Source organism: Coffea arabica, chromosome 3c, assembly GCF_036785885.1.
Source record: "Coffea arabica cultivar ET-39 chromosome 3c, Coffea Arabica ET-39 HiFi, whole genome shotgun sequence".
Taxonomy (NCBI): Eukaryota; Viridiplantae; Streptophyta; class Magnoliopsida; order Gentianales; family Rubiaceae; genus Coffea; species Coffea arabica.
Genome location: NC_092314.1, coordinates 32,839,621 through 32,855,612, shown reverse-complemented (window position 1 = coordinate 32,855,612; position 15,992 = coordinate 32,839,621). Strand labels below are relative to the sequence as shown.

The window sequence follows — 15,992 nt, the reverse complement described above, 5'->3', positions numbered from 1 at the left end:
ACAAAAAGAGAAAAATAATTTTGAGTTAATAGAATGCATATAAAAATTTACAAACTAATCTTTTGTGCATTTTATTTTAAATGCCTCGTAAATCTTTGCCAATTGCCCCTCAACAGCACGCAAAGCAGGAAAAGAATTCCAAAGTCCAAAGTCCAAAGCTCACATGAAACCATAAAATGATTAAATAAAAACAAAAGAAACTAAAGAAAATTGGCCGATGCTAAATGGCATTTCTGTGGTTTTGGAACACATTTTGGACATTTTCATAAGAAATGACTTCTTAAATACACTCTATTTGTAATTTCCCTCTCTCATATTATTTTACTCCTCCTCTTCTTCATCTTCTTCTTCAGCTTCAGCTGAATAACCATGGAAAATTTTCTTCTTCTTCTTCTCAGACTTCTTATATTCCTCCTAATCTTCTGCTTCACTTCTTCAGAAATAATCTTCGAGGAGCGCTTTGAAGGTACATATTTTATAATTTGCCGGCCAATTATTCTTTCTATTCCGCAATCTAACTCTTTTCTTTTGGGTGCTTCTGGGCTAAGAAAATTCTATTGCAAATTTTTTTTTGAACAATGAAATGACAAAGATGGGTGGAGAGATAGGTGGGTTTTATCAGATTGGAAGAGGAGTGAAGGAAAAGCAGGAACTTTTAAGCACACAGCTGGTAAATGGGCTGCTGATCCTGATGATAAAGGTGAAGCTTTCCCTCTATTTTCTGTTTTCTTGTATGAATAGATATATCAGTTCTTGCAGCCTGATGGATGATTAGTTTGATCAGCAGAGGTAAGAATATGGATGAAATTTCCTGATAGAGTGTTGAATATGGATGAAATTTCCTGATAGAGTGTTGAATATGGATGAAATATGGTTGGCAATCCTTGAATGAAAATTTTTCAATTTTTGAAACTTAGCACTTGAAAGGACCTCAATAGCGTCTGATATAGATCAAACTGTCTGATTGATTTCCCGTTCTAAGCAGCTAGATGATACAAGTCAGAATTTTTATAGCTACCCAAAATGTGAAATTTTAATTATAGCAGATGGAATCACAGAGATGCTTGTTTTATTTCCTTGTGTAATTGTCCTACCATTCCTTGAGGAGGACATTAATAGCCATTTCAACGTGTTATCTTGGTGGTTTACTGACACTCTGCTAGCTATTAATCTGTTATGTATCATATGCAGGCCTGCAAACATATAATGACGCCAGGCATTATGCTATATCTGCGAAGATACCTGAGTTTAGCAACAAGAACAGAACTCTAGTGGTTCAATATTCCATAAAGATTGAACAAGACATCGAATGTGGTGGAGGATACATTAAGCTTCTCTCTGGCTATGTGAACCAAAAGAAGTTTGGTGGCGATACTCCTTACAGGTCTATTACCTGTTAGTGCAACCTTTTACTTTTGTGTATCTCAAAACTGTAGAAATATATAAGGTCCATTGATAGTTTAGTTTATCATCTGTATGGCTTCTGGTTTAAAGAAAAACAGAAATGTTTAAACATTTCCTTTGAGGGAAAGAAAGAAACAGACATGGTATTTGGTGAGAAATTTTTCAGAAACAGAAGAAAGGAAAATTTTCTGAAGCAAATAACATATACCTTTACCTTTAGCTTCCACTTTGGAGATTAGTATAAGGATCTAGAGTGGCATGATTGACTGATCAAATTACTCCTTTAATATCAAAGGGAAAAAGGAAATGAGAAAGAAGAGAAATTTGCTGGCATGATGAGTGAACAATGGGTTATCTAGATTTCCCACAATGATTGAATGGGTTAATCAATGGGTCATCTAGATTTCCCACAATGATTGAATGATCCTAACCAGTGATGGAAGAGCCAATTTAGGAGTCCAATGATATGGAAACTTTTTGAGCTATGCCCAAGTTGTAACTTGGAAAGAAATAGTTTATTTTTATCCTTCTTTCAGAATAGCAGAAATAGTAATCTGCAACTCTTTATAAGCACTAAAATTCTTATAGCTGTTATAACTCTTATTCCTAGTTTTCCACTTGATAAGACAATTGTGTCACTGCTTTATACTAATGTGATTTACTAGATTCTTAGGAAACTGAATGGTGGACACAAATTGCTGCTGTATATATTCTTAAATCCATGTGTGAAAAAAAAATCCATGTGTGTTTCATGCAATGGAATGTTGTGCAAACCCAAATAGATAAATGTAATTATGTAATCAGTTAAAATTAGTCATTTTCATTCATGAGTTTAATTGCTAACAAAGGTACTGATCCTGAAAGTCATTGAATTGTTAGCTTGCCAGTGAACTTCATTAGTACTGGAATTGAAATTTTCCAATGAAACCTTTGCTACAGACAATTAGACGATAATTTCTCCTTTTTTTAGTTTGTTTATTGTTTCATTAATTTTTAACTCATTCCATACCATTTTATGGAAGTTTAGCATGACCCATTTGGCTGTTTTGATGCAGTTTTATGTTTGGACCAGATATATGTGGCACGCAGACAAAAAAACTCCAAGTTATAGTATCATATCAGGGCCAGAATTACCCAATTAAAAAAGAGATAGAGTGCGAAACCGACAAATTAACTCACTTCTACACTTTCATTTTAAGACCTGATGCAACATATAGTATCTTGATCGATAATCGAGAAAGAGAATCTGGAAGCCTGTATTCAGACTGGGATATCCTCCCTCCACCAAAAATAAAAGATGTGCATGCAAAAAAGGTACTGCTCTCTGATCATATATTATGAGCATTTGGAAGGTTTTCTAGGGAAAGATGTTTTCAATTATCTTTATTGGTCTGATAATGTTGTAACCCGTTACTGAATTAACAAACATAGAACAATAGCTGCTTTTCTAGATGTGAATCAAGTCATGTACTGAATCATAAACATTTTTTAATATGAGGACAAATCCACGTATACTCAAAGCAATCCTCGTGCATGTTTATTATCAAATATATGTCTATCCCCTTTTGATATACTTCTTCTCTCAAAGACTAATATAGATACTTGTCTTTCCAGCCAGCAGACTGGGATGATAGAGAATACATTAATGACCCCAACAATGTTAAACCAGAGGTATCATAGCTTCAGCTCTTTGCTCTATATGAACAATGGTGTTATCTTTCAGGATTTCTACATTCATGAATGTGTCCTTGTTATGCAGGGATATGACTCGATTCCAAAAGAGATACCAGATCCGAAGGCTAAAAAGGTTATTAGACCATTCATTTTACTGCATTTCTTGCTTGCATCTACTTAATCAGATATTACACTTTGAGGATGGCTGCACAACACCACCTAGTAGAATGTAAAAATGTGAAACTGAAAAAAAAAACTATAACAAAGGAAAAGACAAGTCAATAATATTTTGCCATCACACCGTTTCTATTGAACACCTTGAAAGTTCTCAGATCCTCTGACCCTCTATGTTACCCTTTTTGAAGATTTTACCATGTGTATTGGTTCAGTATCTGCTTATTTGTGGATGTATGACTGGCAGAATGATGGTTACATTACCAATTTACTACTTCTATAAAAGTGTGAGCCTTGTTAGTGTAACACTTTTAAGTTCTCCATTAATGCCTTGAAGTACCCTAAAAAAATTAATGCCCCTAAGTAATTGCCCAATGGCTATTGTAAGTAACAAATAACTTCCGCTTACCCATGTTTTCTTGAAATACTTTGTTCTAGATATCAAAAGGGTTTGCCTTGTGATTACTTTAATCTGGCTTTGCAATGCATTGAATTTATATTAATTTAAAAGTAAAAACTTAAAACTCAGGCACATAAGAGTAGGAATGCTAGAAGTAATTTGTTGAATAAGATTTGGAATAGATTAAAGTCTAAGTAAGTCAGCTTAAAATATAGGGTAAAACTTGAAATGAAAGCCACTAAATTTTTCTCAACAATGGTATGCGGAAAATAATAAAGAAGAAAGTTTTGTGATTTTGTAGGCTCTGTTGCCCTGGCATGGAGCACTGCCATACCCCCATTGCCAAACCATTCTTTTTTGTTTTTTCCTGATGTATCATGCAGCTCAATTGTTTATCTTTTGGACTTATGAAACTTGAGAACAGGCAGGATTCACTGTTTGAAGGAAAAAAAATGCATTTTTAATTTATTCAAGAATAAATTTCAATAGATTTACCATATATAAGACATAAGATGGATAATGTTGGACCCCCTTTGGTCCAATCTTATTTAAGTTTCTCAACAACAGTGGATTTATATCTCTTTCCTGAAAAAATTTTATGATAAGGCAGTTTACCATAAACACAGGGCAAAATTAAATATGTAAACCATCTGAAAAGAACTCGTATAAACCTTTCCACCATCTTGTGAATTTTCCAAAGAATCACAACTGTCTAAGTTAATTTGAACAAGCTTTGGGTTATCAAAAAAGAACTCACATATACCTTTCCAGCATGACTAATTTTTCCAAAGAACAATACTATACAAGTATTCTTTAACAAGCTGTTGATTTATCAATAATTAATATAGTATTTTAATGTCATAAAACATTTTCTTTTGGTTGATAGCCTGCTGACTGGGATGACGAAGAGGATGGGATATGGAGAGCCAAGAAGATACCAAATCCAGCATACAAAGGTCCATGGAAACCCAAGGTGCTAATATACCACTACACCAATTTGAAGCGTAAAAGTTATTAGTTTTGTGTGGTGTTTGACTTTTAACGCTTTTGGGTTGCAGAGAATCAAGAATCCCAATTACAAGGGGAAGTGGAAGATTCCATGGATTGACAATCCAGGTAGGTTTCCTCAAAAAGGAATGAGTCAATCACTCACTTCTTCTAGTTATTTAATTTGAAGCTTCCTAGTCATAAGAAGTTAGATAGAGGCATTTACAGGATACTTTATTTTAATCATTAATGATAAAAAACCTAAGCATCCAGCTAAATATAAAAAATGGCAGTCGGGTGGAAAGATCTGTTTAAATTCACTCGAAAGTTTTTTGAAATCAAGGTGGGACTTTGTCCCTTTGCAACCCCTCTCACATGTGACTTACGTGCATGATGAGATCTCATGATAGTTTAAGGACTTTATTACATTTGAAACTGTGGATGGGGGATTATGAATTAAAACCCAAGACCCGACTCTAAAACCTTGATTAAGAATTACCATGATCTGGTGATCTAGCTCAAAACCAATTGGCAATGTGTGAAAAGGCCAGAGATCTTCATTAATTAGCTTGAAAGTCTTGAGGATGTCAATGTGGAACTGTCACTTGACACTTGAAAGTAGCTGTCTACAAAACGCTGTCAGAGTAGTGAACTGTAAAGTAACACTATGTTATGCTCGTCTGCTAGGGAGCATTTCAAACGTGTTGCTCTCCCTTTTCCTCTATCTTTTTCCTTTTCACCTGTTGGATGGAATAAAGTAGCAGTTATCTGTATATCTCCTTTTTTTTTTTTTTTTGTTGGGGGGGGGGGGGGGGGGGGGAGTAAAGAGAAAGTTGTGTTGGGGAGGAGAGTGGGTGTATTAGTAACTTGCAGACCTTATACAGTTCGTATTTATAAGTGCTGTAGCTTCTCTAGTGTGGCCGTTGTATGATCATCATATCAAGAGGTAGCCATTTAGGTTTCATGATGGAATATTAAAGATATTGGCCATTTTCTTGATTGGTGCAGCCCTATCGTGACCTTTTTGTTTCTTCTTCAAGTTCCAAGGATTCAAGTTCTTCTGTGTTGCGTCTCATTGATTAATACCCGATATTCCCAAATTTGCCTATCAACTCATTTAAAACAAACTAATAAATTTTCTCTATAGTTAGCATAAGTATTTAATCGAATATTTGAGAGCATTTACTTGAAATAAGACGACGCCTAACCTTTGAGAACATTTGGCATCCTTAGTTATTTTATTCGATTCCAAGTAGTAAATTTGCACTGGAAACAACCATCACTGCTATGAATCAGGATTCTCACTATGGTCCTCGTGTTATTATATTTAGCAGTCAAAAAGATGACTGAAATAAATCGTCTTCTTGCCATTTCTACTATTCTTTGCAAGTCTGCAGTTAGAGAAGGAAGGAAAACAAAAAGGAGCGATGTAGAATGCAGGATCCAGATAACTTATTAGGTTCCAAAGGGTGTGTTTATCTTAGTTTATCTTAGGATACTTATGCTGATACTCTGTAACCCAAAAAAGGATTAACAACTGAGAAGGGGAAAGAAGAATACGATATGAACCAACATTTGGCCATGAATGTTGTTGTCTGTTTGTTAAATACTGATGAGCAAGCTGAAGTGCAGTCATAGCCCCTTAGATATAGCATCTGTTGATCTGGAATCATCTATTGCATATCAATTGACTATGTTTGACAACAGGCTCTTTTTGGTTTTCATTCTTCTTGTTGTTAGATTATACTAATAACAGGTCAATGCCATTTGCATTTAAATATTTAACAAAATTTTAACATATCTTCAAAATTGTCTTCTTCTTCCAATTCTGCTTATCCTTTTGGCTTTCTTTTGTTTCCTTCATTTCCGTTGTTGCTTTGTTTGAGCGGAAGGCAGGATATAAGGCTTCTACCTGTCCTGTGCCTTATTCACTCCTTTGCAAATGGCATTTTCTGATATATGTTTGCATTTAAAAATCATACTCATATTCCTGTTACTCCCTTTCCTTCTATTTTGCAGAGTTTGAAGACGATCCTGACCTTTATGTTTGGAAACCAATTAAATATGTAGGCATCGAAGTTTGGCAGGTCAGACATATGTTTCCCGTCCTCTTTATTTTCAAATTTCTTTTCCTCTCTTTACTTTAACTAAGGTTGATGGTTTTTTTGTGGGTGCTTTTGGGAAATTGTTACTGTAGTCACTTTATTGGAAAGAGTGTGTGTGAGATAAAACAGTGGTGGAAAACGTGGTAAAAGTTTTTTTGACAGCAGAGCTTTTCAAAAACAACCCATCCAGATAGATAAATTTCTAAATTGTGGATACATAATTTTAAAGGTGTTTGTTTTCTGTTCAAATTTTCAGTATCTCTTGACTAAGGTTGCAAACAAATCGAGCCGATCCCGAGCGGCTCAAGTCAAGCTCGAGCTGGCTCGAGTCGAACTCGAGCTCAAAATATTAAGCTCGTTAGCTCGCGAGCCGGCTCGCGAGTTCGAGTATATATATATATAATATTTTTTATTTTTTATATTTTAAGTATATATATTTTTATTTTAAGTATATATATATTTTTTTATTTTCTTATTTTAATAGTAAAATTACATATATATCCTTAATATTTTATTATTTATTAAGAAAAAAATATTATTTTATTTATTTTTTTAAAAATAAAATAATTATTTTTTATTTTTTTTCGAGCTCGAGCTTTAAATTTGCCAACTCGTCGAGCTCGAGCTCGAGTTCGAGTTTGGTAAAATTTAGTCGAGGCTCGGCTCGATTAGCCCAAAGTTCGACTCGACTCGACTCGGCTCATTTGCAGCCCTACTCTTGACTGTGTTTTCTGGATCTCAGCTGCAATCTTCCAATGCATAATTTTCTTGCTTTGCCACCTTCTTTCTTTTTGTTCTTTTTAATGTTCACATCCTCAGGTTTATTCCTGGTTAGATCTCTTACTGCATCTTCTTGGGTAATACTCTTTTAAAAGTATCAGCACTGTTACATGGCTAGTTCGTTGACAGCCTTTCTTCTTCATCTATTTTACCACATCCTTAGACATTTCTTATGTTGGGACTTCAGAGAAGATTTTAGGTTCCTTCCAAGTATTTGTGTTTCACGAAATATGCCATATTTATTTCATCTTTGAGTTTTCGAGTTATATTTTATAACAAATTTTATAGAGATTTCACTCTTTTAACATTTTTTAAAACATCTGTAGGTCAAAGCGGGCTCAGTGTATGACAATATTTTAATCTGTGATGATCCTCAATATGCAAAAGAAGTTGTGGAAGAAATATGGGAAAAAAATCGAGTGGTGAGTAGTATTCTTGCTACAATCTATAGATTTAGTTGAAATGTGTATTCCACTCATCTAATTCTCTGCAATTAGGCTGAGAAGGAGGCATTTGAGGAGGCAGAGAAAATCCGAATAGCGCGAGAAGAGGAGGTAAATCCTAACTATTCAAGCAACTTATGGTTGAATATGCTGATTTTCCTTATCTTAGGATAATATTGGTGCCTTGAATATTATATCCGTAGGACGCTAAAAGAGCAGACAAAGATGGTGGAAAGAAGAAAAGCAGAGGCAGGAGGCACCATAGAAGGGTAATTACCTGTTTGCTTTTGGTTTTATGTCAATTCATATAATTACTTCACATCAGAAGTTAACTTGTTTTCTGCTGCAAACGATGTGTCCTGTATTTTTACTTTCAAAGTGCTATAGCTTGCAATCTAGAGAGAGTCAGAGAGAGATAGACGTGCGTGTCTTCATGTAGTGGCATATGACTGACAGCTGGCTAGGAGCATTATTAGTGAAGACACAAGCAATATCGATGGAAAATCTCTCCTCTGTTCAATTGGTTGCCCAATAAATTAATTTAGTTCATTCCTACAGTGACGGCTATCCAACAATGAAATGCTTTAAAATTCAGAAACAGTATGTAAAAGGTTATATTCAACCTTCTAAACCCTCCCAATGCATATGACCAGCATCTTCCCCAGTTCAGTTAACATTTTCCCTGAGTCTATACTATAAGTTTTGCATGTCTTTCCTAACCCATTATGCTTTACCAGGAGGTTCAAGTTGAGGGCAGGAATAGCACTGATGAAATTTGGACATCCATTTACTTGTCGTCTTTCCAATCATTGGTTTCTTGATTGTCTTTTTAATCATGTCTCTCTCTAGCCTAGTAGGGGTGAAGTTTAGTTCAGTGTAGCTTTGTTGGCATTACAAAATTTTATAAAAGTCTTGATCTCAGAGTTTGGAAGCCCATTAACTTTATGCTGTTACAATCTACCTAATGGAATATAAATCAGCTGTCATAGCTTGGTGGGTTCGTCTTAACTTATCAGAGTGCCGGGCAACTATAAAAGAGAAACTTCTGATGCCCATCTTTAACACAAGTACCTTGAAAGTTTCAATACATCTTGGGTTTACTAGGGCTCTAAAATTGCTGTCTTCTTTGAGGGTGTGCCTACCTTCAATCCTGGCTCGTTAGATTTCATATTGAATATGTAGGAACTGTTGATTCGTGTATAGTAACTAGGAAAACTAATAGTCTTTAAGTATATTGTGTTAGTACTTAGCATCCAGTAAGTAATTTCTGTTTGGTGCGACACCCGGATTACTATAGTTGGTATTAGAATATGCCTCAGTGCCATTAATATTGGGCTGCAAATCTAGGAGTGTGTGCGTATTAGGTAGTCCTGGATGTGAATAACCTTATTGATAAGGATGTCAAGGCTTCAAGAGAAAGAGAATATGGACATGTAGGAATTGTTAATTAGTGTGCAGCAACTTGAGTAACATACAGTTTTTTTTTGTCGAAAGAGTAACATACAGTTAATAGCATGTGTTTAAGCATTCTAACATTTATAATTCATTGAGATGCTGCTAAGTAATCAATTGGGATAGCATATATTCACCCAGCAAAATTAACAGGATTGAAGACTGTTTAAAAAAAAAAATGGTGAGACATGCGGTGGGAGCTTCTCCCTTTATCTCAACAAAATGGGTTTCCTTCTGGGTTCATGGATTATCAAGCACGGGTAACTTTTACATATTTTACACAATAGTGGCTGGTAATGGGTCGAATTAGCAAATCTATGAAGAAGGTGGCCTCATAATTGGTACTAAGTAGTTACAAGATGTTCATGCCAACATCTACAGAAAGGAACAGTATGGATATCTGCAAGGCATTTAGCTAGTGTGTACAAAGACGGAATCACAAATGAAATGGCCCTCAATCTAGAGCTTGATTAGCTTGATTCGCAGCATCTATTAGCCTGTTGTCTCGGGTCCTTTCTGAGAATATTGACTCCCAGCTTAGAAAAATTTGGAAGCTTATCTTACATTTCATGTCACCATAATGGTTCAGTCTTGAATGGATAGTTTATTTTGTTTGAATCTCTTATACAGGTTTTAAAATCTAGGCTTCTTCTTTGTTGTTTCATTATGTTCTTTTTCTTTTTTCTTGGTTGATGTTGAGAAAGGGGGTGGAGGAAGTCATTTGGTAATATAGCTTGTGAAGATCACTTATTTGTTGCAAATCTCTTGTTTTGCTTTAAATTGTGCTTTATTACTGTAGGATTTGTTCTAAAGCTTGTAATATTTATAAATTTTAACTTCTGGTATGTATCTTTGCAGCATGATCCCGATGAATACTTAGATTACGACTACCATGTAAGCTTCCAATATCCTCTCTCCCCCTCTCTCACTCTCTAAAATTCTAAAATACTCTCTTGACTATGAAAATTTTGCAACCCCAATCACCTTTTAATATGATCTGTGTTAACTCTCTCTACTCTTCTTTAAAGAAAATTTTAATACATGAACAACATGGCTTAGGCCTCGTTCTCAGGCTGAGGATAACTTCTTGTATATATATATATCCAATACGTGCTCTTAAAATAGCTATTGACTTTTCAAAGCTTTGAAAACAAATACTCCAGGTAGTTAATTACAATCAACAGATCTTTCAATAGTTACTCATAATCAACTTTAAATAGCAATAACACTAGAGACCAAACCAAATTCTTCAGCTAGTGAGCTAATGCAATCAAATTACCAAGATTTCTGTCTCTTTATTAAGTTTCAGATTGAAAAGATTGTTGCCACCGCTTTGCTGATTAAATTTGATTGCGCTAGATGTGAATTACATAAAGCTCATATTGCACTGCCAGGCTTGCTTTCATTGATCTGACATGAGCTACAGCCTTTATCAGCTTGTGCTTGGTTTTATTTCTTCAATGGCCATCCATCTCTTGTTGTTCATTGAATTGCTATGTCTAACATTACCATCGTCAAAACTTAATTAACTCAACATTTGAGCAATCTCAGTCAAAACTTAATCTCCCTGACTGCATGTTTTTATTGACTTGAACCGTTCTCCTCTTTGCTGCTCGCAGGATGAGCTTTAAGGGGTTCCTCAGAGATGCCATTGAATTTGGCTTTGCCAGAAAATGCATGGAGTGGTTGCTGAAGAAGGTGTCAAACTCTAGCTGTACAATAATTGTTGTAACATTAGAATCATAGTCCAAGCAGGCTCCAGTCAGCAATTAAAATTTTTTAGGGAGCTTTTCAAGATTGTCTATGTAGCACTTCATCCATGTTTGAAGTCTTTTCTTCCCATTTGGCGGACAGTACGTATATGTTCTATTACTGATCCATGAGACTGGTAGCAGACGAGGAGCTTATCACGTCATCTTATTGAGATAGAACGTTGGTAATAATGGCTCAATTACAAAAGCTAAAAGATTGTCGATTGTAATTTCTCTTCCGTGTCTCGATAATGTAGTCTGTACGGGGCTTCTGTTTATTACTTTTTTGTTCATTTTAGGGGTATCAATCAAGTTTTTTGGACCGGCCTTCAACATGTTTAAACTCGGCTCATAAGTTATATAGATTTTCGGATTTCAGACTTTCGGGTTTTGAACTTATATAAAAAGGGTTCAACTTCATCTCACACTATTATATGAGTTTTGAACTCAAATCGGGATTGGCCAAAACTCATAATTAAATACATAATTATATATAATATATATTTTATAATTATGAATTAATACAAATTTACATATAAATTATTAACTTTTTATTTTGTAATATGTATTAGTATTCAAGGCACACACTAATGTATGTGTAACTAATAGAAAAAATATTTGTAAAATACTTTGAGTATATTTATTGAAATTATTTTCAAGAAAATTGGTTTTATTTTTTGAAAATACATATGTAAAAAATTCATCAAAATAAAAGGTATAAAAAGTAGGTATTTGATTGTTATTCATAACCATAATTGGTAGTTGCTAATTAAAATTAAGATTTACTTAATAAGTTGAAAAATAGAATATGAAGAAATACATATTAATACTTGGTAAAAAAAATCATATTAGTAGTGGATTGTTATCAAAGATAAACTTATACTAAAAGTTCCCTCATAGTTTAGGAAGTATATAAAGTGACTGATTTTTGTTTAGCCAAACCCCTCCTCTCCTTTTATATATAGTATACATAATTATAAATTATAGATATTATTATATATTTTTTACATATATAATTATACTCATATATGGGTCAGGTTTTTATCGGTTTTGAGTCAATATGATTCAATCTCGACTCACATTTAATTTGAATTTAATATTTAAACCCAATTCTATCCAACCCAAATAAAGTTTCAGTGAACTTTTTGTGGATTGAGTTTGAGCCGGCCAATCCTATTAACGGTCCTAGTTCTTTTACTCCTTCCTCTGGTGATTAATTAATCTGGCTGCACTTCACATGAACTTTTACATTGCCACTATGTGAAGAAATTGACCCTCATAAGAGCTGAGGAAGTGACGAACAGCACTCTTTTAAAGTTGTTGAATTTGTATCTATTTAAACTATTTACAAGGCATTAATAAATCAGAAATCGTCTCCTAAAATTCTTAGATCTAGGCAGGTGCTCCCCTCATCATCACCTCCAGGTAGGGTGGAGCTAAACCAAGTAGCTCGATTCGAGCTCGCGAGCTACTTGGTTAGCAGCTCGAGATCGAGCTCGGTCGAGCTGCTCGTTAGAACTATCGAGTCGAACTCGATCTTAGATATATGATGCTCGAGAGTTCGACGAGCTCTATCGAGCTTTTTATAATATATATTTTAATTTTTATTATTGTGAAATGTCAATAATATTTTTTATTTAAAATTATATATAAAATATTAATTTTTATTACTTGAACTTGATTAGACTTGATTGAGCTCGAATAAGCTCGATTGAGCTTGATTTGAATTTATTACATTTAATTAAACTCGATCTCGAATTCAAGTTAGAGTACCATAAATTGATGTCGAGCTCGAACTCGAGTTTGAGTTTAGTTATTTTATCTCGAGTCGAGCTTGAGTAATACTTGACAGCAGCCCTACCTCCAGGCCCTCCACCGATCCATTGCGACATTCTAGGTCACAACTTGCAACACCACCTCTCTGGTTTTGACCTTTGGACCATTTCTTGGTTTGTGTGTATCATCCTTGGGCCATTTCTGTTTGTGTGTGTCATCCTTATGTGCGCACTTATATTTGCAATGTGGCATATTCCCCCAAATTATTTGTGGTACTCCAAACAACCACCCTGTAGCTTTTTGCAAACCTTTTTTGGCTCATTTTTGGGGACTGCTTTCTGTTGCTTGAAATGTTTAGCCCTAAAAAATAAAAATAAAATAAAAAGCAAATTATGTTGAAAGTATAAGAAAAACCTTGCTCTAAACTGAATCTTAAAGGTTTTTTGCCCCCTCTTTTAACACAAGAAAGAGCAAATCAAGTGTACATTGTCGGTGTCAAATATTCCTGGTAGCAACGGGTCCGGCAATTGCATATGATAATTGGGTTGTCTTTAACTGGATTCAGTAAATTGGCATTTGGCAATGGTCGTGGGAATAGCTGGAATTGACCACCAACCGACCATCAGAATGCCGCTTTCCCAGCTTGATTGCTTTAAAGTTACTAGTACGTCATTGTTTAAATCCAATGCATGATGTCTTGGGTGTAACGAAAGTATTCGGTTTTAAATTAACTTGGGGCCATGTATAAAAGTAGTACTGGCTGGACAGTGTATTATTTAAAATATTATTTTGAATGATTACTATAGTATTTTTGTGATATGATGTATATAAAATAAAAAAATAATTAAAAAAAATATTTGAAATAATTTGTGTATTCAAACACAACTATTGTATCTCTCGAGCTATAGAAAGGGGATTGAGCACTAAGTTTGAGAAGAAAAACCAAGGATAAAAAGGTGCAACAAACGATAAGCCTATATACGTGTGTGTATATATGTGATTTCTCTATAAAATTCATACAAATGTTTAGTGCACTCATTTTATTCGATGATGATTTAGTTCCTATCGAATTTGTAGTTCAAGGCATGTTGCGGAGAACACAAGGCATGTTTTCCTCAATTTGAACCATACTCCAGGAATTAAAATAATTTCTTCTTTTTTTATTTTTCTTTCAATTTATCTAATTTTTAATATTCATTTTTAAGATTTCAAATAATTATTGATTCAAAACTATTTATGGAAGCAAAGATATGGTTTTCATAAAATAATAAGCAAAAACTTTTTTCTATTTTTTTGGATTGCTTCGGAGTTAATAAAATAAAAATATGTTTTTTTTTAAAGCAACATGGCCTCAATAAGGGCATTGTCAGCATTAAGGGGGTTTTTGTTAAATGTTTGATCATTCAAAGGGTGAGACCGTTATTTAGACAAATTACAGTGATTGATTGGTAATATGGTCAAACCTCAGGGGAGGTAAATGTAATTAACCCTATAAATAAAGTGACGATGACAACAAAAAAATTTATTGATACCATTTTTTCTAACAATAAATGGGCACAACTTGGTAAGAACTACAACTCTTATAACTCTTTGACTTGAGGATGCTATGAGGGCAATTAGTTGGCTAAGCCAAGCTATCAAAGCTAAACTGCTTACCTGCTAGCTCTACGATATAGAAAGGCATAGGATCGGGGCTTTATTCCTTGGGTTGATTCCGATGTTAAGTTAGCGGCCAAAATGACGAAGGGCCTGTTTAGAACCTGAGTTTTTTGGGAGTTTGTCTAAAACTTTACTGTAGTGCACCGTAGAAGTTTTTGAAAAAATTTTGTAGAAGATTTTGTAAGGTGAAAAAAAAAATTTTTTTCTTTTTTTTCTTTTTTTTTTTCCTTTTCTTTTTTTTCTTTTTTTTTTTTCTCTTTTCCTTTCTTTTTCTTTTTCTTTTACTTTCTTTTCTTTTTCTTTTCTTTCCTCTCTTTTTCTTCTTCTTCTTCTTCTTCCCCGTTACCTCCGCCACCCCCAGCAGCAACTCCACCTCCCGCCACCCCCATCTACCCTGCCTTCCCCCTCCCCCCGCCACCTCCCTCTGCCCCTTCCCCCTCTCCCCTGTCGCCCCCATCTATGCCGCCCCCTCTGCCCCTTCCGCCGCCCCAGAGCCCTTCCCTCTCTGCCTCCCTCGCGACCCCCCTCTGCCCCGCCTTCCCCCTCTCCCCAGCCGCCCCCCTCTGCGCCACCCCCCTCTACCCCTCCCCCCGCCTTCCCTCTCTCCCCCGCCGTCCCCCTCTGCGCCGCCCCCCTCTGCCCCCCTTGCCGCCCTCCTCTGCGCCGGACGTAGAGAGAGAAAAAAAAAAGACAAGAGAGGATGATGGCAGAGGAGGAAGAGGGGGAGAGGGAAAAAAAGAGGGGGAAAAAAAGACCGGCACCGGCACCGGAAATTGGTAACGGAGCCGGCAATGGAGGTGGTGGTGGGGGAGGAAGAAGAAGAAAAGGGGAAGGGAATTTATTTTTTTTTTTTGTGTTTTGGATATTTTAAGTGTGTAGGTTAAAAATTTTGATAAATTTTTTTGGGTTCCTGTAGCAAAAGTTGTTAAAAAAACTAGTTTTATACAAATTTAGTAAAAAACCAAGCTTCCAAACAGGCCGAAGTTTGGAAGTTTACGAGAGAGTGTAGTTAATTAGCTCTAGGTGTGAAAGTGGGCTGATATTTATGACCCAAGAAACTAGTACGAATTGCAGGAAATCAGGGAGCATTAATTGCCATAGAAGGAGCTTTAGGTCCGCCCTTCTGCAAGTGGTTTCTAACTACTCTCACATCACAGAGCAGGACATCACGTCAGCCACATTTTGCCTAGAGATGTGACACAAGTATGCAGAGTTCCTATTGACGTCCTAGGTAGTCTCAGGACGTATTGGAAGCCTAGGCGATGGTTTGAGTCCCCACACATACTAAAAAGTTTTATAAAATGGGGCAATAAGATTATCGTAAGCTGATCACAAGCATTATGTACATATGCATTTATATAGGTGCAGAACTGTAAGCTTGACATTT

At 35.4% G+C, this 15,992-nt stretch overlaps 1 protein-coding gene across 1 annotated transcript; it reads left to right on the top strand.

Annotated features, from left to right (window-relative positions):
- Positions 1-310: 310 nt before the first annotated feature.
- LOC113734930 (calreticulin-3-like) lies at positions 311-11,404 on the top strand. The gene is made up of 14 exons (XM_027261707.2): positions 311-466; positions 593-700; positions 1,192-1,384; positions 2,460-2,718; positions 3,019-3,075; positions 3,164-3,211; positions 4,539-4,625; positions 4,711-4,768; positions 6,659-6,726; positions 7,851-7,946; positions 8,022-8,078; positions 8,171-8,236; positions 10,278-10,313; positions 11,039-11,404. Exons 1-14 carry the CDS (start codon positions 370-372, stop codon positions 11,048-11,050), a joined length of 1,242 nt encoding a protein of 413 aa, XP_027117508.1. The 5' UTR covers positions 311-369; the 3' UTR covers positions 11,051-11,404.
- Positions 11,405-15,992: the final 4,588 nt, after the last annotated feature.

Coding starts and splice junctions, on each gene's coding strand:
- LOC113734930 (XM_027261707.2), top strand. CDS start 370: ATGGAAAATTTTCTTCTTCTTCTTCTCAGACTTCTTATATTCCTCCTA. Junction 467..592: donor CTTCGAGGAGCGCTTTGAAG/GTACATATTTTA, acceptor GAAATGACAAAG/ATGGGTGGAGAGATAGGTGG. Junction 8,079..8,170: donor GAATAGCGCGAGAAGAGGAG/GTAAATCCTAAC, acceptor TTATATCCGTAG/GACGCTAAAAGAGCAGACAA.